The 24,521-nt window shown below is 43.2% G+C and overlaps 1 protein-coding gene across 5 annotated transcripts in view; it reads right to left on the minus strand.

Annotated features, from left to right (window-relative positions):
- The window catches only part of PIK3R5 (phosphoinositide-3-kinase regulatory subunit 5), a 274,166-nt gene that overhangs the window by 109,147 nt on the left and 140,498 nt on the right, over window positions 1–24,521 (minus strand). For all 5 annotated transcript variants that reach the window (XM_078654674.1, XM_078654676.1, XM_078654675.1 and 2 more), the window contains exons 8-10: window positions 24,302–24,455; window positions 13,129–13,212; window positions 10,320–11,010 (exon numbers count right to left, since the gene is read on the minus strand). In XM_078654674.1, the coding sequence (XP_078510800.1) occupies window positions 10,320–11,010; window positions 13,129–13,212; window positions 24,302–24,455 (929 nt within the window). The remainder of the gene's footprint in view (window positions 1–10,319; window positions 11,011–13,128; window positions 13,213–24,301; window positions 24,456–24,521) is intronic.

Here is a 24,521-nt window from a genome sequence, read left to right on the forward strand (position 1 = left end):
TCAAAACCACACAACAGAACAAAAGGAAAAAAAGCGCCTTGGAGAAACATAGAAGTAAAAGACATAAAACAACAAATTAGAAAACTGCAACGTACCTGGCTCAAAACAAACGCCAAACAAGACAAACTTCAACTACAAAAAATTAACAGATTATATAAGTCGGCTATCAAAAAAGCTAAGAAAAGGTACTATTCAGACAGAATTCAAAACGCTAAATTTGTGCAAATAAAGAATTCTATAAAATACTCAATGAATTTCGAAAACCAAATTGCCTAGAAGGAACTCATCCTGTTACTCAAGATTTCACAGACAAACTGGCAAATCATTACACGGACAAAGCAGACACGTTGGACTTGTACCTACAACAGAAACAAAGCACCAGCACTAACCCTTGTCCGAAACAACTATCCAAGAGCTCTAATCAAGCCTCTCCGTTCCTTCCAACACATCTCACACGATGAATTTATGGACCTGGTCAAAGCAAGCAGGCCTGCCGGCAGCCCTTCTGACCCCTGTCTGCCACAAACTTTCAAGACAATTCTTTTAACAACTTCTGCTGCCATTCCAGTAAGAAGAATCATCAACGATTCCTTAACTACTGGAATATTTCCAGAAGAACTCAAAAAGTCATACATACGCCCTTTACTGAAGAAAACAAACTTGGACACGCTGAACCCAGACAACTACAGACTCATTAAAAATGGACCTTTCCTGGGCAAACTGATAGAAAGAGCAGCGTTCGCCCAGATGTCACAATTCACTGAAGAGAATGACATACTTTCAGATTTCCAAACAGTATTCTGTCCGAGAAGAGGCACTGAATCTGCCCTCCTTGCCATCTGGGATGACCTAAAGAATACATTTTGACCGCAACGGGGTTGCTGTGCTACTCCTTTTGGACCTCTCAGCTGCCTTTGACACGGTTGACCATGACACTCTGAAACAAAGACTTTATGAAGCCGGCATAGAGGGAACTGCTCAAGACTGGATCGCGTCCTACCTTCGAAACAGAACTAATGTCGTCCACACCCCACCTTTCTCGTCCAAACTGTACTCCACAAAAGCAGGGGTCCCTCAAGGGTCTATCATCTCGCCCATGCTTTTCAACATCTACATGAAGTCTTTACCAGTACTGATCAATAAATTTCACCTCACGTGCTACAACTATGCAGATGACACGCAAATACTCCTTCAACTGGAATGCCCCAAAGACATTGGAAAATCACCAATTTTCAGCTGTCTCAGAGTCATGGATCAGTGGATGACTTGAGGCCAAACCACGAGACCACATCTCCCCTGCCTTGAAAGCCCTGCATTGGTTACCGGTTGCCAGAAGATCCACGTTCAAGCTGCTTTGTATTACCCACAAAGCAATACATGGAATAGGACCACTCTTCATCAGGAATAAAATCACCAAACACATTCAACAAAGGAACCTACGCTCTAGAGGAGCATCTCGCCTCAAAATCCCACCATACAAGAAAAAAACCATGGGTGGCACATCCTTCTCTGTTCAAGCAGCCAAACTATGGAACACTTTACCCCCCAACATAAGATCCACCGACAACCACCTTATCTTCAGAAAACTACTCAAGATCTGGCTCTAAGCACCATACGGAAATAGAAATTTACAGCATATGCTTCTGTATATAAGCATTTGTTTTCACTATAGATATGTACCTATCTTTGTGTATTACTTTATAAAACATGTAAAACAATTATGTTGTTAAGAGAAGAAAAAAATTAATAATAATAATAATAATATTCATCAATAAATAAAAATCATCTTTGGTCTACATGTACATACTTCCATTGTACATCTATGTACCTTCCATGTACTTGGATCTGTGTGTCTGTTACTTTTCTCCTGAAAAAGCATATCCAATGCACTACCCTATTTCTCATCCTGTGCCTCTATCAATATATTTAATCTAAATATACTTACTTCCTTTATGTATCTATATACTTTCAATGTACTTATGGATCTATATATTTATCACTTTCTTCTAATTTAGCATTTCCAATGCACCAACCTATTTCTCAGCCTATACTTCGCTCAATATATCTTCTAGCCCAACCTTCTGACTCATCTCAAACTTCTTTCCACTACTCCTTCTAATGCACTACCCTATCTCTCATCCTATAGATCTTTCAATATATCCTCTACATCCACTCTCTCATTTATCCCAAACCCCGTACCACTACTATGATCGCCAAAATAACCTTTTCTAGACTCTCTCCTGCTCTACCCCTCCTTGCATCATCTGACACCTCTTTTTACTACACCGATCCCCTAAAACAAACATTTCTAAACTCTCCCCTCTGACTCCTTCCCTCCAAAACTCCTTTTTACCCTTCCAAAAGCCTCTTCCTACTGCTAAGACTTAAAAAAAATCCTTCACTCTGTTATCCCTCCATTATCCTTTTTCAATCAAAATTAACAGACTAACATGTTCACTTCTCAAATTCCATATTCCATATTCAACTATACTAATATACTGCCCAAATAACTGAATAACATATCTACTACTCAAATTACTTCATATTTATACTATACTAATTTTCAACACTAATCCTTTATGGGTTCCGGAGTGGCGTGCTACTCGCCAGAAAAGCGCTTCAACACCCACCAGGGGTAACAAGTGCTATATGAATGCAAATCTTTCTTCCCCTTTTATCCATCCGCTATCCTTCTCACTCCAAGTAACAGACTAATATTCACAACTGAAATTGCCTCATATTTCAGCATATTAATTCACCACTAATCCTTTATAGGCTCCCTGAATAGCATGCGTCAACAAGCGAGCGATAAATAAATACAAAACTTTGTCCTAATCTATCCTTCTGCTATCATTCCAAATCCAAATAACTGACTAACCTATCCACCACTTAAAATGAACTTGCATGTTTCACTATACTAATTCAACACCAGTTAATTCTCATTTGGTGTTATGCATGATTTCCCATTACCACCAAATACAGAAGGATGCCCAACAAGATAGACAACAAGCACAGTGGTTGTTAAAAGAGGTGAACTCTAACAGGGAGCACTAGATGGATCACTGTTTGACACTCTTGTAATATCTATGGTAAGATTGGGCACACTAATGACTGTACGCACGTGGGCACGTGGATCAGGTGAGGCAAAATGCATTTGGAAGGCCTGAATGTGTGGTGCTGGAAATGAAAAATTAGGAGCGGATAATGGGACAAGTCAAATGCAAATTTTGTTTTGGGGCATGTGGGAACCGGGTGCAGGTAGCTGGACAACAGATAGCAACATCTCCCATGCCTTTAAGCCAGTGTCCTACATGGAGGGCCAAGTGTTTTTCATGCCGCAATGTCATTTTAATGGTAAAGAGATTTTACAGGTCTCTGTTATGGAACGCAATGGAATTCCTGCAGATCTAATTTCAGGTAAGGAAAGTGCTCAACTAGGTGTTAGCAGCAGGCACACAAAGGCATGATTGACAGGATTGGGGGACATTGAAAAAAGCAGTTAGGTGTATGTCTCTGAACTGTTACAAATTTTATTAGGGGGTAGTAACCGATGTTCACATTTTTTCAAAATAAGATACAACTCACAATTGATAGATTTCCTCAAAAGCACCAGTTCATGGAAGCTCCATACCATGCACCTTTTGAGGGTTGCTGTATTTAGCACTGCACGATCTATTACTACCAAAGTGTCTGGGTGGTCATTTATCTAAATGTGTTCATATGTCGTAGCTATAATGTTGTGCTTGAATTAAGTTACGGTTGACCCGCAATGGCTTTTATTTTGACTTTTCTAATCAGGCATTTGGTTGTTGTTGGAGTATTACTGTGTTTGATATTAGTAAGGTTAGCATTAGCCTTGTTTGTTTTGGGCATACTTTGCTGTACCCCACCCCCCCCTCTTTTTGTCACATTGAGCACAAAATATTGTGTTTAGTGTTGAAGTAGGATGTTAAACAAAGATATACATAACTCCCCTATGTTCAGATGGCTAGAACTGGGTGAGCGGAGGGCTCCCTCTTTTATAAAATGAAAGCTTATGGTGATAATATTGGCGGCGTCATGTGATGTAGTGTAAATTACTTATGTAAACATTTGTAGTAAGAATAGTAAAAATATTAGTCTCATTACTGCTGTATTTATGTGATAGAGTAAAAATTACTAAAAACAAGCCTGTTGAGTAGTAATATTAGCCTCATTATTGACGAACTGAAATGGTTAGAAAACATGATTTATTGAATAATTTATTGTCTATGGCTATTAGACCATGAAAGATATCAATGGTCTAATCATGACTATCAAGGAATGTGAGAAGTGAATGAAAATGGTTACACACTCAATGTATCTATTTTTTTAAACATATATTTTCAGCAATATAATTGTGCAACACTAAGGGCAATATTCTGTCATTACTGACATAATGTGACAAAATGTTTTTAACACATGCTTTGTTGAATAATTAACGGTCTATGGCTATTTGATTAGTAGGGACTTGAACTGATTGATATTTGATTATTTAGGAATGTGTGAAATGAAAATTGTTTAATGAATAATCCTTTTCAATTTAATCCAATTGAGGAAATATGGATTTGTCAATTTCCCATTGTTAATTATACCTTTTGGGTTCTTTCACTAATTTTTCATGTATAATTATGATGTATTATTAAGAAACTAGTCAAATCAATGATTAAATGGAGTAGCTCATGAAGACAATGATTTTGCTATATTGGGGTGGGGCACTAAACTGCATCCATTTTTATATATGATTTTTCCAAATGTAAATGTAAATGTAAATGTAAATGTAAATGTAGTATACTTGTAAAGCGCACAGCTGCCCCAGCAACGGGGCGTCCCGGCGCTGTATAACTCTGGGCAACCCGTCCTGGCTTTCCCTGTGGGATGGTCCCTTGCTGGGAGTCCCCAAGGTGGAGCCAGGCATCCCCGGAATTGGTGGGGCCGTTGTGGAGATTAGGCAAGCTAATGCCCAGAGTTGCCAAGTGAAACCCCTGATTAGAGTAAGCACCGAAGCGAGAATTATCGAGTCCGCTGACCAAGGTCCACGACCCTGCCGCGTCGGGAATTGAACCCTGGTCCCGGGCTGACTTCTGCTCTCAGCCCTGCCGCCTCTAACAAGTGAGCCATTTGGTTCTTTCAGCAGTGAGACAAGACGTGTTCGTTTTTAACAAGCCAGTCCTGAGAATGGTCTTTCTGACTTAATAATGGCACTGAAACTTGGACTTCTTTATCATCGAATAGATTTACATAAACGATTCATTCATAAACCCTTTGTCTGGTAGGAAGAGCATAATTGGGCTGAAGGTGTTTTTCAATATGTCTAAGCTGTTTATGTCTTGTATGTTTTATGTAGCTTGTCTCTTACATGCTTTGTACAAGATAAACTCTGCAGCTCTATGAAAAAAATGAAAAAATATTACTTGAATTTTCTTTTAACTCATGCAATAAATGTATAAATATTTATTTCTTTTGTCCTTGCAGCTTCGACATTTACCTTCTTTTTATTTGAGGAAAATGTGCTTTAATTGCTCAAAAATAAGGTATTATGTTGAATGACAGAATCCCTCAGGGGTAGCAGTTGTTTTTTGTATGTGTTTATATCCCAGCCCCTGTGGGGCTGCTGGGTAAACCCATGTTTTAGTAGGGTTATAGGAGTGTACCCATTAGGTAGCAAGGGCTAATAAAGTAATGGTTTGATACTAAAGTTGATTTCCTGATTGTGGTTCTCTTACAGTGTCCTCTCAATTATATTTTGTATGTCAGAGAGCGAGACTTTGGACTATACAGAAGAATACATACAAACAACACCAGGTGGCCAACCATTACTAGACAAAAATACTAATTAATTACATAATTAAGACTGCTTAAAACTTGAGGAGTATGAACAGTTGAATAGAAAATTGATTTGTACTGATCTCAATGTAAATATGTACATTTTTGACTGATTGTCTTCAATCAATATTATGGTCAGATTTCATATAAAAAATATCCATATCATTTTTGAAGACCCAAATTTAAAACAAACTTTAGCCGTATTCCTAAAAGATGAAGTCAAAATTGGATGGTGCACAGTATTGATACTGCATTATCACATATGAAGGTTACACAAGCACAACTTGTTGAATTAAAAAAAAAAAGATTCTTCTTCTAGATTCCTTATCTGAGGCTAAGAGTTTGTAAGACAAAGTTAACAGATAGAGTAAAGAATTCAAAGAGATAAGCATTTCTTTAAAAAAAACTGAAAATGACATTGAGACATCAGGTTGTTAACAAAGAAGTGGTATACCCAGATCTTCATAAACATTTATATCAACAGCATAGGAGCAGTGAGGATTCTTGATCTCTAAGTACTGTAGTTACATTTTCAGATTCATCTGTTGATTTTGATACTGACCAACACCTAAGTACGTCTAAACAACAGTGAATGTCAGACAGTAATCCTCAACTCCTCCTTTTTAGTTCAGGTGGCAACCTAGAGCTGACAATGACAGGGAGGAAGAAAGGACCATAGGGGGTAGTATTGCAATCAATACACTCTGGTTCAAAAACAGACCCTCAGTCAATGAGGTATATTAAGACTGGTACAAGAGAGTATTACAACTGATAAAAGAAAAGAAATGAACATCCCTGTCTTTAATTTGTCCCCCATATTGTAAATGAAGATGCAATAAGGCTTTTGAGCAAAGGCCTGTCCTGTGTTCCCTCTATGGGAAATAGCCTTTCTATTCCGGTCTTGAATTATATTGTTTTCTCAAGATCATCGGGTTAAAAAACCTTTTTTAATGACTGGATTACATAGCAGAATGTGACGTCACAGGACTGTGATTACTCTCCATACTCTTTCCGTTGAGTCATCAAGTGAGTAGGAAGATTACCATCTTTGAGAACATCATCTTGGCAAAGGTGGACTTACATTTTTAGAGTAACAAGTATATACAATTTAACCTCTCACCTTGGGTATCTAACACTATAAAAGAAACTGGAGTGTATTGGTGATTTAATCATAAAACCCACCTATATAGGAGGTAGGATTGTGTTACAGAACAGATGTGAGTAAATGGCTGAAATTCATTGCGAATACTCTAATAACTAATACTATTGCCCTTTGTCACATGAACCAATGGTACAAGAGGTGTGCTCTCACCTATTTAACCCTAAGGTAGGGTTGGATTAGCTAGTATGAGTTTAACTTTCATAATGATCCGAATTCCAGGTCGTACCATTGGGGCAGGTTATCAATCTGTACTGGAACCTCTTTTCAAATATGTTGATTTTTCCTTAAAACATTTGGTGCAAATATACGATCCTATGTGAGAAATAGTGCTAAGGTGATCCAAACGTTAAAAAGGCTTAGTACCCAGGGTAGAGACTGATTTTCTAGAACCAGGGGTTATTGAAAGCTTATACACAAACATTAACCAATTACAAGCATTATAGGTCACTAAAAGTACTTCGGAGGAAAGACCTAGACCACATTTGGTCCTACCTTCATTCAGAATGGAATGTGCATGCATTGCCTTGATAGACAACTAACTCTTGGTAAAGAACAATTTTTACAAACAAATTAAGGGGACTGCTGTGGGTGCAGCCTGTGCCCCAAATGCAGCTATTTCGTACGTAGCTCAAATTTGAGGATGAGATGATATATCATCAGACAAAATCATTCAATAGTTGGATAAAATCTTGGATGTGCTACATTGATGATTTATTGATGATATGGAACGGACCCTTAGAGAGATTACTGATATTTAATGAATGGCTGAATTTTAGGTGTGACAACTTGAAGTTCAGGTTGGCTTTTAACAAAATAAGTGTTAGATTTCTTGATTTGTCAACTGCTCTGGAAGATGGTACACCCTTTACCAACCTTTTTTAGAAAGCTAACAGATAAAAACGCACTACAGCTTTACGGTAGTGCCCAACTCTTGTATTCTCAGGGATAATCTGCCATTTGGCCAATTTCCTAGAATAAAAAGAAATCATACAAAGGGTGTTGATTACTTCAAGAAAGCAGACCGTTTTGCACAGCATTTGATATCATGAGGTTACCCGTAGCTGCTTGTTTGCCATGCACTTAAATGACGGTGGTACAATGACAGAGATGCTTTGTTTGTAAGTAATGCTAAGGTAGACCCATCCAAACCAGTTTGTGTAACCACTTTCGGCAATCAGAGCAATGATATGAGCAATGATATGAACTAGTAAAAGCCTATACCGACTCCCCCAAAAGGCTGTCATTATGTAGTTGTGGGGTCACAAAATGATGGTACATTATGAATGTGGCCACTGTGTTCCACGTGTAAGACTTCAGGAAATTTGAAGAGTTTTTCTGTTGATCAAAGGGAATCGAAAAATTCTGTCATAGACATCTTGCCAGACAAACTATACAAAATGTCTGCGTCGGCTGAGGTATATTGGAAAAAAACTACCCAGGAAGTGAGGATGCAGATTTTACAGGATCAATATAGGGCAGAGCTGTACAAACTGTGGAAAGCACCCCCTTGGGGTCAGTGGCTGTATTCCCAAGGGAGCTTACATGCTGCAGCCAGTACTTGTAAATAAAGATGGCCTGGAAGCCATGTTTTAATTGTATTCAGATTATATGGATCATCCCTTTACTGCAAACTGTATTAAAGTATTGGCATATGAGAGTCAGTTCTATAATGGATTTTTATTCATCTACTAATAATTTATGCTTCCTACCATGTCCTCTTATTATAGAACATTTTATTCCTGAAACCAATCTGCAGAATTTGTGTGGTCTTAGTCATCATTCATAATTATTTATTATCAGGTAGAGACAAGCAACCACTATTGTAAACCTTGTTTAGCTTTCCATCTCATAAGAATTAATTACTCGGGGCTGTGTATTGGTTTCTTTAAAACGTTCTTAAGAGTTTATCTAGGTATATTAATGAATCTGTATAAACAAGAAAGTGCAGACATTCATTATACTGTTATTTTAGCTGTTAGTGATAGTTTCATGTCTTAATCTATTAGACAGATAATAATAATGTAGACTCAATGATTTTGGGCTCAATGATAAGTATGTTATGTTTTTATATCTAAATGTAGCCATTCTGCATTATTGAAGGGTAAATGTAGTTTAAAGAGCTGGATTCTATGTTTTAATGGGAGTCTATACTTGGGCGAACGACTTTGGATTACTCTGGAAAATTTGGAAACTCTAATGAGGGTTAGGAGAAATGTGGTTTCCAGACTGAGAATGGAACGCCCCCAAAATGGCTCAAAGTGTGAAATGATCATACTAAAGTAATACAGAGCAAATTAATGTTGTGTGAACTGCTTTCGCTCATAAATTCAGCCATTTTCAAGTTTTTGTATTTGCATTTGTGTGCATTTGTAAGGTGAGCTTATGTGCATCAATAGTTTGTGAATCTGGTTACTGAGTGGCAGTCTATTCTAATGATCAATGGCTGATTCACCATTTTAATTATAGAGAAAATGTTGACACCAATAAGAAACCCCAGAATGCCTGCTTAAAAGGCAACAAGACACTGCAGTACTCTGTAGCCAGGAGACACACCAACACAGCAAACAATCATTACAGTGCTTTGATTCCTTGGTTCTGAATCCAAGACCTTATAGCAAAGCACCACTCTTGATCAGTCTCATTGCCACATTAATGTTAACAGAGCTGCGCACATGTGCCTCACAATAGTTCTGTTTAATTATTAAATATTGAACCAAAATGTTCACATTAACCATGTTTAGAATCTCCTACTACGGCACTGGTCTTGCTTATGCATGATGAAATGTGGTAGATGTCCTCTTTCAAGTGGAAAACCTGCACCATGAGAATGGTGACTACAGCAGGTAGCTTTCAGAGGTTTCCATCAGTGGAACATGTACAAGCGCGCAGATGGAGGCTTGGCGTTCTTCATAATTGAGACAGAGAGGACAGATAACGAGCACCACTGTGGAAACTTGAATTGTGAGGCTGAAACATAGACTTGTGAAAATTGTTGAGTGAATATTATTTGTGTACTCCGCCTGTAGCATTATTAGATTAGATAAACCAACGATATAACACTTTGTCAGCAACAAAGCACCCCTAAACAATATGTCTGACACTGATGACCATGGAGACATTATACATTGCTAAAGATCATGTCAAATGTCAAGTGAATGAGCTGGCATTTAAATACATATCTTACTGTTTCCAAACCTGGTGTTATGTGAGTAGAATGGAAGATCTTAGCAGTCATGTTATATAAATCAATAGTTAAAGGCAACTCAATTGTTACATTCTACCACAAGATGGACTTGTGTTTGGCCAGACTTACCGGAGGTTGCTGTAAGCACGTGCTACTTTTCCTGAGATCCGGTCCGACCCAAAGACTAGAACACGCAGCGTGGATACTTTGCCGTCATCGTCACAGCTCAGGAAGGGCCTCCTCTTGAAGGAGACATTTTGAGCCAGGTGGTTTTCAGTAAAGAAGGGATTCAGAGTGTGTTGAGGCAGTGAGTGAGCTCTCCGAGAGCGACCTAGAATTCGTTCACTAACTCCAGCACTGTACAGGCTCTCTGCTCTGCGCAGAGGTAGCGAAGCAGATGAGGAAGGGTAGCTATACCCTAAGTCTATCTCACCAAGCTTGTCTCGCTTCAGGGCTAGGTTGCTCTTGCTCTTCATGAGTTTGATAAATTGTTTGGTGAGCTTATGCCCCACCCTATGCTTCTTCCCCTCTTTGGACTCCGGCTCGAGAGGACTTTCATCGCTATCGTCCACATAGCCGCTATCCACATGGTTGGAGAGACTGGAAACAAAAGATCTCATGGAGTCTTTGGATGCAATAGACAAAGAGGAGGACATCAACGAGTCTTTGGAGCTGGTGGACAGGGTGGAGATGACAGAGTCCCTTTCTGGGTAGCTCCCGTCTGTCTCCAGATCTTCGTCTTCCTCCTCTTCCACGTCATCATTTAAATTGAGAGGTTCCTGGATATCACATTCATTTATCAGGACTTCTTTCAAGATACCTCAAACATAAAAGAAATATCCAAAGTTAACCCTTGATACAAAGCGACGCAATGTTCTTTTGGAGAGTGTTTTTCTTAGCTAACAAAATCTGAAGATTTGACATAGAGAGGAAAGGTGGACCTCCAAAATACTGCAATAGTTCATGAAACAATGCCATACCTTGGATTTTATGATGTTGACAGTGAGCACATGTTATATTTCAAAAGTTGCAGAGCACAGGCAATACTCTGGAATTTGGGGCATCTCTACACTACTCGAGGGCACAGCTGATATGCAAATAACAGTGCATGGTAATGTCACAGATGGAGAAAATGACATTCACAAAAAGTGAGAGGTTATTTAAATAGGTATTTTCAGTCCCACACATGCCCCCCAGTGTGTAGAAAAGTGTTATAGCTTTTGCATAAGGGCCCTGTGGGTAGTTCCTTCTATCCCTAAAATTACAGTGTCTCTACCAAATGCTGCTCCTCTCTGCTTCCCTCATGGTGTTGAGCTCCAACAAGAGTAGAGCGGCGAGTCAAAGAGCCACAGGCAATCTCTGTTAGGATGTTTGGGGCTGGGGTAAGTGATATTCACAAAGGATTCCTTTAACATGGAAGAGATGGACAAAACGAACTAAAGCTAAGGTTACCCTCCAGCTTTCTGCATTTTTAGAGAAGAAGGGGCTTTTTAATTCTGCCTGAGGGTTTCCACTCTGGGCACAGTGCAGAGCATCCCTTCTCACTGACTTGGGATGGTATGGGCGACTTCCTAAAAAACGGCGAGCCTGATACCTGATCCTCTTTGACTTTTCCGCAGCCTCTAATACCTTCCCTCTTTGTCATTTTTTGACTCAATTGCATGAGTCATGGCCCTTATTTGGTGCTGCTCTTTTCTTCAGAAGAGGCAGGTCTTTGTTTATTCCTTCTAGTTACTCGTGGTGTAACACAAGGCACAGCCTTTCGCCCCAATTTCAAACTCTATGTAGTCCATATTGCTCGCTTGATTAGGGACCATAGGATTGACCTTTTATTGCTACATGGACAAAACCTTGCAAATTTTCTCATTGCAATCTAACCACTTCCTTGAGCCCTGGCCAGATCAAGTTCAGCTTTCCCTGGCCAATATCCATGCATCTAAACAAACTTAAAGTAAACTCAGACAACGCAAATATTTTAGGCTTCATCAACAGCCCTCTACCCTGACAGGACTCTTGGTGGCCATGCAACATAAGCCCTTCACCACCTATAGCTTCTCAAGCCAGGAATCTTGGAATTTGTTTGTCAGGAAACTCTCCTTTTAGTCCTAAATTGCTAAGCTCCCTGCACCTGCGTCTTTCTTCTCCAAACTCTGAACAAGATCGCCCTTTGTCTCCCAGTTGCCATACAACTACCATATTAGTCCACTTTGGTGAACCAAAGGTAGCCATCTTTCAACTTCAGTGCCTGCAAAATATGACTGCCCAGCTTGTGCTAGGGCCCCCCACCTGGAAAACATATCTCATCAACTTGCGGCTTTCTATTGGATTCCTATTCATAAGACACTGGCCTTAAAGTTATCTCTAGCCGAAACTTCTCTGGTTCAGGTCCTTTCTTAATCAGAAACTGTCACTCCAGTTATAATCTCTTACGCACCCTTCACTCTGGCAAAGCTGCCCTTCTCATGGTTTCCCAAGTCAAGAGTGCCAGAGCAGGGGCAGCGGGTCATACTTTTAGGTTTCTTGTGTCTTAACTTTGGAACTCAGACCAACTTCCATTTGGACTTCTTCCACTCAATCCCCCTTTGCGGAAGCTATCGAAACCTGTCTGCTCATGTCTCCTGATAACATTGTCTATTCCAGGTCACCCCCCTGTTTCTTGGGATATCAGAGTGTTCGTATAAATCAGCGAGATTGCTGTTGCACTATAATAGTATGTTTAATCATTCTTTTACAAAAATCACATTTGCTCATCATCAACTTCAGTACTATATTTTAAATCGGGTATCTGCCAATGGAAGACAAATGCTAAAGTGGAACAAACCTGTCGGTAAAATGCACACAAAACGTGCTGGTGGGCTCATAAGATCACTAAATAAGTTATGTCTTCCCCAGAGGTAGCCCTTGATCCTTGCATTCCTTGCATGTCCACTTAACTTACCAAAGTTATCCTCGTCCCATCGGTACGTGAAGCACGTCGCTGTGAGCAGAGGGATCGTCTGCAAGTGACTTGAGCTGACATCCTCTGAAAAGACAAGTGGAAAGTCAAAGAGGGTGCTTTAAAGTATGATTCATTAAGCTACAAATGAGGTACACTTGACCACTAGATGCATATGCTACTGGCAGGGTGGCATGCTCAGAAGAAAGACCCTAAAGGAGTCAATATGTCCAGAGCAAAGCGCTGTCCCTTCTCTCGATGAATCCTCCAACTCTTCTGACCGAGGGTAATTATAGAACAGTCAGATATAGTATTACTTTAGTTACTTAGTGAATTGGAAATGAATACAATAACAAAGCATTTCTCATTAAGCTTTCAGAGCATGATTGAAAGCTCAGTGTGGCACACTGTAACACCTGTGAAAAGCTACACAGATATCCATGAAACCAGCCAAACAGAAGATGAAATAGAAAATATCCTCTGGGTTTAGAAACATTGAATATTGAAATTCCCACCTCCCAATGTAAGAGTTTGAAAGCAAAAATGTGTGCTCTCTGTATTGGTTTAGGTCAATGGAAATTAATCATCAAATTATAATGCAGCTCGTCAAAAGATTCCATACCTTTAAACTTTATAAAGTTGTGTGTGAAGCTATGTTATTGGGAAAGGCCGATTGAGCTCTCATCTGCTCTCCCTTGCTTCCCAGGGAACTGAAGCACAGTTACTGTGGTAACCGCAAAGGGGATCGTGTCACCAGCATTCCAAAATGGCCTGGATGACTCACCCTAGATTGTGCACTGAATAGCCTGGAACCAGATAACAATGCTCAAACTTAGCAGCCTAGTAAGACTCTATATGTGAATACGCAAATATGAGTAGTTACCACCCCTTATACACGGATAATATGGCGATCACATTGTAACTAACTGTCAAGAACATAGTTTTTATTGGCTCTGCGTTATTGTCAATGTTTGAAAATCAAAAAATATTTTCAGGAAAAAAAGAGTTTATTTACATCAACTTTAATATATATGTGTTTAAATTAGTATACTAATTGTACTACTAATGAGTGGTACTATTTGTAACGTGTGATCTCAGTGGGTGTGTGATTGTCTGTATCAGTGTGTGAGTGGCTGTATGGGTGTGTGAGTGCATGCATGAGTGACTGTATGGGTGAGTGAGTGGATTTCTGACTACGTCTGTAGGTTTGTGTGTGGTTGTGTCAGTGGTTGTATAGGTGTGTCAGTAGGCATCTGAGTGGCTGTATTGGTGTGTGAGTGAGTGTGTGAGTGCTTTTGTGGGTGTGTGAGTGGCTGTATTGTGTGTGAGTGGGTGTGTGAGTGGCTGTATGGGCGTATAAGTAGGTATGTGGGTGAGTGAATAGGTGTGTGAGCGACAATTTTTTGGGAAATCTGTTTTATTCGTTTTCTTGTTTTGGCAGGTATAAATGGGCTTTACATATACATCAAATTGGTGCTTATCATAATTGCTTATTACAATAGTCTTCTGGTCAGCATTACACCAATGTGCTTACAGTGGTCAGACATGTAGTCTGTTCACCAATTAGTGCGTGGTTACAGTTTGCATCTTGTAATAACATTTTCTTATGTTTATCTGTGGCACAGCTTATTAAGTGTCACAACCCGTCTGGAGTTGTTGGGACATGCGCTCTTCTTCTGTGTTTTCAATGGTAAGGTGTACAAAACGACTTGAACTGTGGAAAGGGGGTTCTAATGGAACATTGACAAAATAATACACAATAGGGTCAAGTCTGAGCTCTGAGATTGTCACTTGGGCACCCTGGTCATTGTGTTCTGTGAGTTAGTGTGTGTGGCTGGCATTTTGGTACTGCCGTTCTATAGATTGTGAGGTGGGCATGCCCGCCTTTTCTCTGTGTATGCTTGGCTATGTTTCTTGTTCAGCATCTTAATCTGTTTGTGATATATGTTTTTAAGATGCAGCTATTGCTGAGTCCAGGGGCGATGTGTAATTGTTATGGATGAGGGTCGTGGCAGACAGGATCTTATCCCAGTTATTGGCTATAGGGATCTTACGAAGGCCCAGTGTGTCTTCTTGGTGGAGGACGGTGCTCTCTGCTTTCGCCCAGGTGACCATCTAGTGTCTCCACATTATGATATGTGGGGGGTCAGGGGCTTTCCACCCTTTGATGATCAGCCTCTTCCCTACCATCATCCCCAGGTCCAAAAACCAGGAAGTGACTTTGTTATTGCGATTTTGTTGGTACAGGTGCAGAATGTGCGTGTGCCAGTCAAGCTGGAGTACTCTATCTGTGCAGAGTGTCTGCTACCGCTTTCTAGAAGTCGCCGAGGGTAGGGCATCCCCATATCATGTGCAGTAAATCTGCGTCAGCAAGTGAGCATCTAGGGCATGCAGCGTCTCGGCGTTTGAAGTACTGATGAATGGGTGTGAGATATGCCCTGTATATAATGTAGAATTGAATCTGACGTAAGCGTGCATTCCTGGGAATTTGTACAAGGATCAACAATACCGAGGACCATTATGGGTTTGAAAATTGGCAGCCCATTTCGTTCTCCCAGTGCTATCTGAGTGACGACAAGTCAGCAGCCATGTGGTGTCTTAGTGAGGCCACGAACCATTCGGTCAGATGTCCCCACTGACCTATGACGTGTGTATAATGTACCGTAAGGTGTGTAGTTGGTTCAGTGGATAAGTCACCCCACCTGGCGGTAAGTGCCACCAAGAGGGAGCATTGTAGCAGGAACTGTCTGGGCGGGTAATTCCTCTTCCTCTACCAGCGTGGTGTACAGAAGTAGAGCCCCCTCATGATATAGGTCTCCTAAGTTCTGGACTCCTGCATTTCACCATTGCTGCAGTTCCCCCACTGTGGTGGTTACGGTACCTCTGGGGTCCCATCAAGTGGCGGGGGCGGAGCATACGGAGTGACTGCGCAGGTTATATATAGCGCTCTGCGATAGCATTTGTGTGCCAAGTTGAGCAGAAATGAGTCTGGTGGTTTGTTTTTTGCACAGGGGTGGAAGAATCCCATCAGGTCCGAAAGCTATAAGGTAGATGTGTGATCGCTGGGTCTCCTCTGTGTGGATCCGCCATCCACCTGGCCACCCACTGCAGTTGAGCAGCCAGGTAGTAATGTTCCAGGTTCTGGCCGCTAGGCCTCCCTGGTCCACAGGCAGGTAGAGTTTTTTTATTGCTACGCAGTGTCTGGAGTGTCCCCATATAAAGTCTTTGAGCAATTTTTCTAATGGGCAGAAAAAGGAATGAGAAACATATAGCAGGAGATTCGTAAAATAATATAGAAATCGGTATAGAATTACCATCTTTGTGAGAGCTACCCTTCCCGTCACTGACAGCGTAGTGTCCTCCAGAATGTCATCTGGGATTGGACTGCGGTTAGGGCTCTGCCTAGGTTTCCATCTAGTACGTCCATCAGGTTTCGGTATATGCGAATTCCGAGGTAGCGGAATGTGTCCGCGCACCATCAGACCTGTTCGCCATTGAATGTGTAGCCTGAGTCTATGCCATTGTTGCTAAAGGAGTACAGATCGGACTTAGAGATGTTCACCATTAGTCCCGATATGGTGGCACATCTATCCAGTGTGAGCGCCAACTGTTGGGGAATTTGGTGGGCGTCTTTTATATATAGCAGGAGATCATCTGCGTGTAACAAAATGGTGTGTGCGCCATCGCCTAGTGGGATGCCGTTCCCCATTTCCAATCTGAGTAACTCTGCTGGTGGTTCAATTGCTACTGCAAAGAGCAGCAGCGAGAGAGGGTCATCCATGCCTAGTCACTCTTTGAAGATTTACGAGGTCCGATATGTAAGGGCCTGTTTTTACTCGCACTGTTGGAGCATCGTAAGCAGTATGACTATGCTAGGAAGAAGAGCCCCAGTTTATAACTCTCTAGCGCCGTGAAGAGGAACCCCCATTCCAAAGAATCGAAAGCTTCCTGTAGGTCTAATATAAGACATCCTGCGCGCGCCCAGTGGGTGTTTGAATAAGTGGCGATTCTGAAGAATGAGGTACTCCTGGAAGGCACAAACCCGTTCTGTTCAGCGTGTACCAGAGAGGGCACCACCTGTGTGAGCCTGTCAGCTAGTAGCTGACAGGCTAGTGATCTGTAAGATCCCAATTCGGTGGAGTATTTATCTGGCTTGGGCAAGGACACCAGTTTCCCCTTTCTCATTGACGGGGGAAGTCTCTGCTAGCTCGGTGCCTCTGTATATAGCGTGGGTAAGTGGGGGACAAGTGTTGTGGCATATGCTTTGTAAAATCCTGCTGGAAGTCCATCTGGGCCAGGTGTTTTCACTTTTGCTAGCGCCATGATTGCGTTTCGAATTTCTTTGGGTGTTATGCGTTCGTTTAATAGTTCACTTTGCTATATTGTGTTTCAGGTAGATGCTCAGACTTTAAAAACATTGTAAGCAGCCTCTCATTGTGGGGTCTTGCTGAAGATCATGTACTGAGGAATAGAATGAGTAAACTTGTGTTGTGAATTAAGAGTCCTCCATGTGTCTATTAGCAACCAGTTCATTAGCCGTTTCTTCAGTCCCTGCGCATTGGATATTGCTATGATGCATGTTAGGGGGTGGTATGTCCTGTCCAATTCCATGTCTAGGACAGAGTTAAAATCTCCTTCAATGAGCCAGGGGAGTCCGCTCCATTTAGCTAGTACACCCGTGAGTTTCCTAAGGAATGAGTTTTGCTCTACATTTGGGGCATATACGGAGCCAATTAGTAGCGCTTGACTATTCAGTTTGCTCTTTACGAATACGTATCGTCCCTCCAGGTCTGTGACCACTTCCTCTACCATGTGTGGGACACATGCCCATATCCATACCAGTGCCCCTCTTGCCTGAGTGGAGTAATTTGTACTGTATACTTGTCTCCTCCAGCGTTTGTGGAGGTGGTCTGCCTCAATTTGAGTGAGGTGCATTTCTTGTAAAAGAACAATTATTGCGTGTCTGCGTTGGAGGTATGCATATACTGAATATCTGCGGGTGGGTGTATGCATGCCCCTCACGTTCCAAGTCAAAACATTGGTCCGTGCCATCTGTGCTGTTTGTGTCTGGCTATGTAGGGGAGTCTGAGGGTACTGTCGGTGACCAGGGTGCCTGATAGGGTCTCTGGCCATGAGGTGATCATAATGGAAAGCAGGGCTATAACTGGGTTGCGGACAACTTTATAAGGGCAAAATCATGGAAATCATAGTTGATGCTCGTCCAGACTGTGGGGTCAAACGGTGGCAACTGTCATGCTAGGAATGACTGAACTCGGGGTTGCGCGCTATGCGCTTGTGTTTGTTAGAGCTCACCTCGGTTCTGAGTAGGATTAATTAGTGAATCCCTGTATCTCTTAAGTTTATGCCATGAGTGTAACTGATTTGGTACTGCATTAGGAGTGCGCAGATTTAATAATATCTATTAGTGGCAATAGGTGCTTGAGGTTGCCTCCGCCAAGTTGTGTTATGTTAATTTGATCGTGAAGTGGGTGCGTAAAAGGAGACACTATACTGATCAATTGCCATTGATCATATTATATTTTCTGACATCTGTGGCATCCTATCCGGCCTCTAGAGGGAGTCTCGGTCCTCTGATAAAATTGGCGAGGGCCCCGCAGAACTCTGGGAGAGATCTGTGTATGTGTCTGGTATGGAGGGTTGCGAGGTGGTTTCGGATGGTTGCGGCTACATGGAGAGCTTCTTGACGCTTCATCATTCTTTGTTCCATGCCGGGTATTGCTGCTTGTGTTCTTACGTGCCTGGGGCTCCCTCCACAGCGGCTGTTCCTCTTGTTTCGGTGCAGTGATTGTATGTCTGCGGGCAGTCTGGGCCCCGTTAATTGTCCTGATTTCTCTAGCCAGTCCCAGACTTCAGAGGGTGTATCGAAAAAACGTGCTTGTCCTTTTGTGACTATTTGTAGTGTGGCAGGGAACATCAGGAAACAGTGGATGTCTGCGGTTTTGCACCTTCATTTCTGCAAGCTTGCAAGTTTCTCTGAGCACTGTGTCCATGTCTCTATAATTAAGTGGCTTGAAAAGCAGTGGTCGTGGCTTGGCTCCCGGGGGTAGGCAACGGGCCGGTACACGGTGTGCTCTCTCCACTATGAACTATGGTGACAGAGTGTCTTCTGGGAGGAGTTTTCGCAGCCAGCCTTTAATGTCTGAGATAGGGTTTTGTCCCTCCACTCCCTCTGATAGGCCTACCACATGTATGTTGTTGCGATGCAAGCGGCCTTCCACGTCTTCCAGTTGGTCTTCAAGTATGCTGACACAGTCAATGATGTCTTGCAGTGCTGCTGCATGGCTGAGGGTGGGGGGGGTTTCAATTCCAGTAGGGCTTGCTCGTTTGTTAGTTACGGCTCCCTGCGTGGGCCTGCGGATCTAATTAGGGCCGGTGTTGAGCGACGTTTTTGTCCCCTCTTACAATTGTGAGTTACCTGCTAGCTCGTAGGCTTGGCTCCCTGTTTTTTTGAGGGAGAGAGGGGGGTGAAGGGTGTACCCCTGATTTAGTGCCTTGTGGTGTATGCTGGCTAGGAGCTCCAGCCCCTCCCATGTTACCCCCGGGTCTTGCGCCTTACCATTGAGGAGGCTGGGGATCTCTGTAACACACTTGGCGGGCAATGTCCTCTCACCGCTGTGCAGTTCTCAGCTTGCGGTGTGTTCCCTGCTCTGGATTCTGTCTTCTTTTGCTATGCCGGTGGGTGCCTGTTGCTTCCTGGTCCCAGGGATGTGCGCTGGTGTCCTGAGTCCCACGATGGCTACGTGGGTGCTCCCTCGCTTGTAGGCAGGTTCACTCTTGCTCCTATCTGAGGCGCACGCTGCGACCGGGCCTCGGCGTTGCAGTTTGCCGCCCTGTCTCCGATCACTGAGGTTGAGCTGCTGCGTTACTGCAGCATTCACCACTTCTTGATGGCTGATGGGGGTGCCTCAGGTGCTTCCTCGCGGGAGGCTGGGATCCCTCTGCTGTCTCGTCGGTGGCTTGCCTCAGGCGTCAGGCCTAGTGTGCTGTTGCGCCTCCGCACTGCAACTTGTCGCTGTTCCATTCCTACAGAGTTACTTACTGGCACTTCGAGTGTCTATATCGCTCCGTTGCAGGCTTTTTTGTTTGGTGTTTCATGCTGTTTATTCAGGCTATTTGAGGTTGTTGGGACAGAGCTCTACAGAGTCGCTTCCGCCATCTTGGCTGGCTAGGACGCACCTCCGTGTGTGAGTGGCTATATAGCTGAGTGAGTGGGTGTGTCAGTGGCACCATTGGTGAGTGAAAAGCTGTGTGCGTGACTGTATGGGTGAGTGAGTGGGTGTCTGAATGACCGCATGAGTGAGTGACTGGATATTTAGGTGGCTGTATGGGTGAGTGAGTGGCTGTTTCAGTGAGTGTTTGGCTAAGTGAGTTGGTGTTTGAATGATTGTATTGGAGAGTGAGTGTCTGTGAATGACTGTATGGGTGAATGAGCAGTTATGAGAGTGCTTGTATGGGTGAGTGAGTGGCTGTTTTGAGAGGCTGTATGGGTGTGTGACTGGGTGTGTGAGTGGCTGTATAGGTGAATACGTCTGTGTGTGAATAGCTGTATGGGTGAGTGGCTGGCTGTGAGGAAGAGTGACTAGTTGTATGAGTGGCTGTATGGGTGAGTGAATGGTTGTGTGAGTGGCTGTTTGAGTGAGTGTGTGGGTGTGTGAGTGTCTTTATGGAGGAGTGAGTGGGTGTGTGAGTACTAGTGTGGATGTGTGAGTACTTGTGTGGGTCTGTGAATGGGTATGTCTGCACCCAGTCTGCATGGGGACTGCGAGGGGAGCTAGAAGGTCAACGCAGTCCCTGCCAGCTCCCCGCCTCTTGCGGGACCCGCCGTTTCTTTCAGACATAGGGAGCTGCTAAACATGCAGCACCCTGTGTCTGGGTATACAACAGATTGTATGGGTGGAGTGGGGGGGTGCGTGGTTCTGTAGATGATGTAATCTGTGATGTGATTTGAGATGTCATCAGTGATGTCACTGAACAGGTCATGAGTGATATAACATGTGAGGTCATAAGCAGTGCATGCTGGGGCATAGGTTTTAGTTTTTTGGGGGGGGATTTCTATGTTTTTAAAAAATTCTATCTTGTAATTATAACGTACCTGTAAACTTTGTTTTTAAATGGTATTTCCAAACTATGATGTCCCTGTAAACGTCTTTTAAGTGAATTTGGTGGAGACAGGGGGCGGGGCCTTCGACCAGCTTACAGCAATCCTGCTGTGATGGACCAACTAGAGGAGTAAGGATTAAGAGTAAGGATTCTGGGCCCCCAAGGAACCTCAGCATCCAAAAGGACTTAATCCCACAACCAGTAGGGCACCTGAAGGCACATTTTCAGAATGGTGGAGAAAGGTGCAGGGCCTCAGACCAGCTCACAGCAATCCTCCTGTGTGGGACTTACTGGAGTTAACAGGGGGGGGGGGTTCCTGGCCCCCAAGGACCCTCAGCATCCAAAGGGACTTCATCCAGCAAGCAGTAGTGCTCCAGGAGGCACGTTTGCAGACTGGTGGAGAAAGGGGGAGGGCCATTGATAACCGCTCATCAATCCCGCTGTATGAGACTTGCTGGAGGTAACAGAAAGGGTAGTTGGCTGGGCCTTTTATGTTTAAATAGTAGTAGGGGAGGGAGGATGCATGGCCCCATTCACTGGGCCGATTTCGGCCCTGGAGGCCCCATTCCCTGGTACCTGCCATTTGCCCTTAGGGCACCCAGTCTGCATGGGGACTGCGAGGGGAGCTAGAAGGTCAACGCAGTCCCTGCCAGCTCCCCGCCTCTTGCGGGACCCGCCGTTTCTTTCAGATAGGGAGCTGCTAAACATTCAGCACCCTGTGTCTGAAAGTAATTCTGCTCTGCTTCCAGCAATTGAGAGCGTTTCTGAGTACTCGCTTATTGAGAGAGGAGCGTTTGCTGTGGCTTGGCGAAAGCAGTAAAGCTCCCACCAAGCCACAGCAAACAGCTATGTCCCAGAGGTGGGCACCCAGGGACATTGCTGAAGCCAGCCGTAGGTAGGTGGCAGTCTCCAGGGCCATCTATGGCTCCAGGAGGGGGGTTGTGCAGCCCCCCCCCTCCTTTATTCTTATATGGCTTGACCCAGGGAAATGGTGGTCCCTGGACCGAGAATGGCCCGGGAGGGGAGCTGCACAGCCCCCTCCTATTTAAAAAAAAGAATTTGGCCCCAGGGTGGTGGTGGTCCCAGGGTGTGGGTTTGTCTGCTGTGGGGGCCTCTTTTACCAAATTAACCAGCCCTGTGGAGGTGGTGGTCCCCCAATTTCTTTTTTATTAGCCCAAAGGGAGGTGGTTATCTGTGGGGCTGCGGGGGAGGCTGTATGGGCCTTCTCTGCATTAATTTGTTAAATAGCCCCAGGAAGGTGCCGGTCTCCAGGGTATGGGATATCCATGAGACTCCCTCACCCCCCCCCCCCCCCCTATAAATATACAACATTTATGGCTGCATGCCTCTGGGAACTAGTCCACCCTGGGGGTTAGCAATAGAGAAGAACAGGAGCATACATTTCTCTTTTTATAAATTTTTGAGCAGGAGCCACGGCTCCAGCACGACTCGCACTGAAATATTTATTTAAAAAATGTTTTTTTGCCCTGGTGGGGTCCCACTGGAGACCCCCCCCCACCAACAGGCCTAGGGGATCAGGGTATACATACCCTGCCCCCTTCTTTTATTTTTTACTGTTTTTTCTTGAGCCGAATCCCAAGATGGCTGCCAACACTTCCCCGTTTGAATTATTGGCAGCCAGTCACATTTGAGCACGGGCACTGTTGAACCCTTGGAGGATCCACGTCCTAATATATACAAATTTGGATTTTAGTAATATCTCTAAAACTACTGAACAGATGTAATCCAAATCACAAAAAAAGACACTTCCCTGGGCCGATATCTGCATTTCTGCCAAATTTGGTGTCATTCTGTTTAGCAGTTCACGCTTGACGGATCAGCCCGAAACATTCTTTGCACAACAAAAAACACTGGGGCACTAATTTAGGAAAATTTTGTGAAGATTGGTCAAATTATGCCAAGTCAAATAGGCAAGTCAAAAACTCTTTTTCTATGGAAACTAGGTCCTAACTTTACCTACCTACAGTTGGGTATAATCGGGTTTTAGGATGTTTTCTTTGTTTATGCACCATGTAATGAGTGTAAATGAAAGGTAAGCTCTTGCAGTGCGTATGTTATCAAGGTCAGCATTGCCCGCAACTCGTCATGATGACTAAACAGCAATAAACAACATTAAGAGCAACAAACATCGGTTTCTGCGGTCGTCTGATGTTGGAAGAGGTTACAGGCATTCTTTGATATATATATATATATATATGTGTGTGTGTATGTGTGTGTGTATTTGTGTGTCTGTATGTATATGTGTGTGGTGTGTGGTGTGTGGTGTGTGGTGTGTGGTGTGTGGTGTGTGTGTGTGTGTGTGTGTGTGTGTTTTATAACTGTATGTGTTCGCCTGCCTTAATCTAGGTTGACCAATAGAAACATGTGCATTGATTTTTTTGGTCTATTAAAAATCACAAAAATCAGAGGTACTTTTAATTCCAAATTACAATTCTAAGATTTGTAGAATAGAGATCATTTAGCACTTCAACCAAAGATGATTGGTTAAAATAGGTAGTAAAATAGATGATAGTTTGTCAGAGAACCTATCACTGACCTGTCAATTATTAAAATATTTTCACTGTATGTGAGAAGGAAGAGGGGCAGACTTAGATGAGGCGGTGGGGCTTTGAACCCATCAGTGCCTCTACAGCCATGTAGGGGCTTGGAGTAGACAGGGTGAAGGAGAGTGGCGGGCCTTGGAGCCAAACCCACTCTAAGCAGCAAATCCCACAATCACCAAAGACTAAAGCTACTACTCATGTCTGGGGGGCAGTAGGAGTAGGGGGATTGCAAAGTCCCACTCCCTGTAGGACATTATCTCCGCTGAAGACCTGGAAACCCACTCTGCTCATCTTTCCTTTTCCTGTGTGATATAGGGTCTTCAGTGGAAGACTGTGTGAAGATGGCAAATACTGTGGCACACAGGTCCATTGTGTGTGCTGGCAAGCCTGCAATCAACTACTACTGCTCTACAAAGATTAAGGCAGAGGAGTCTCCATTTACCATAGTTCCTTCCGCCTACTCCCTCACTTCCTCTCTCATCACTCAATACCTGTCTGTTTCAGAAAGCCAGCTTTCTGTCCAATGTCCTGAAGCTTGTTCTTCAGCCACTCGGTGGCCTTGGCCGGGTAGTTGGTGATTGCCGCCCTCTCCAGCGCCTCCGTGGATTCAGAGAAGATGCTTGCCAGCTCTTCAAGGGACTTGGACTAAATTGCAGAAGAATACATGAGACACAGAAACATGACTACAACCGAACAAAGAATAGAATGGGC

Source organism: Lissotriton helveticus, chromosome 7, assembly GCF_964261635.1.
Source record: "Lissotriton helveticus chromosome 7, aLisHel1.1, whole genome shotgun sequence".
NCBI lineage: Eukaryota > Metazoa > Chordata > Amphibia > Caudata > Salamandridae > Lissotriton > Lissotriton helveticus.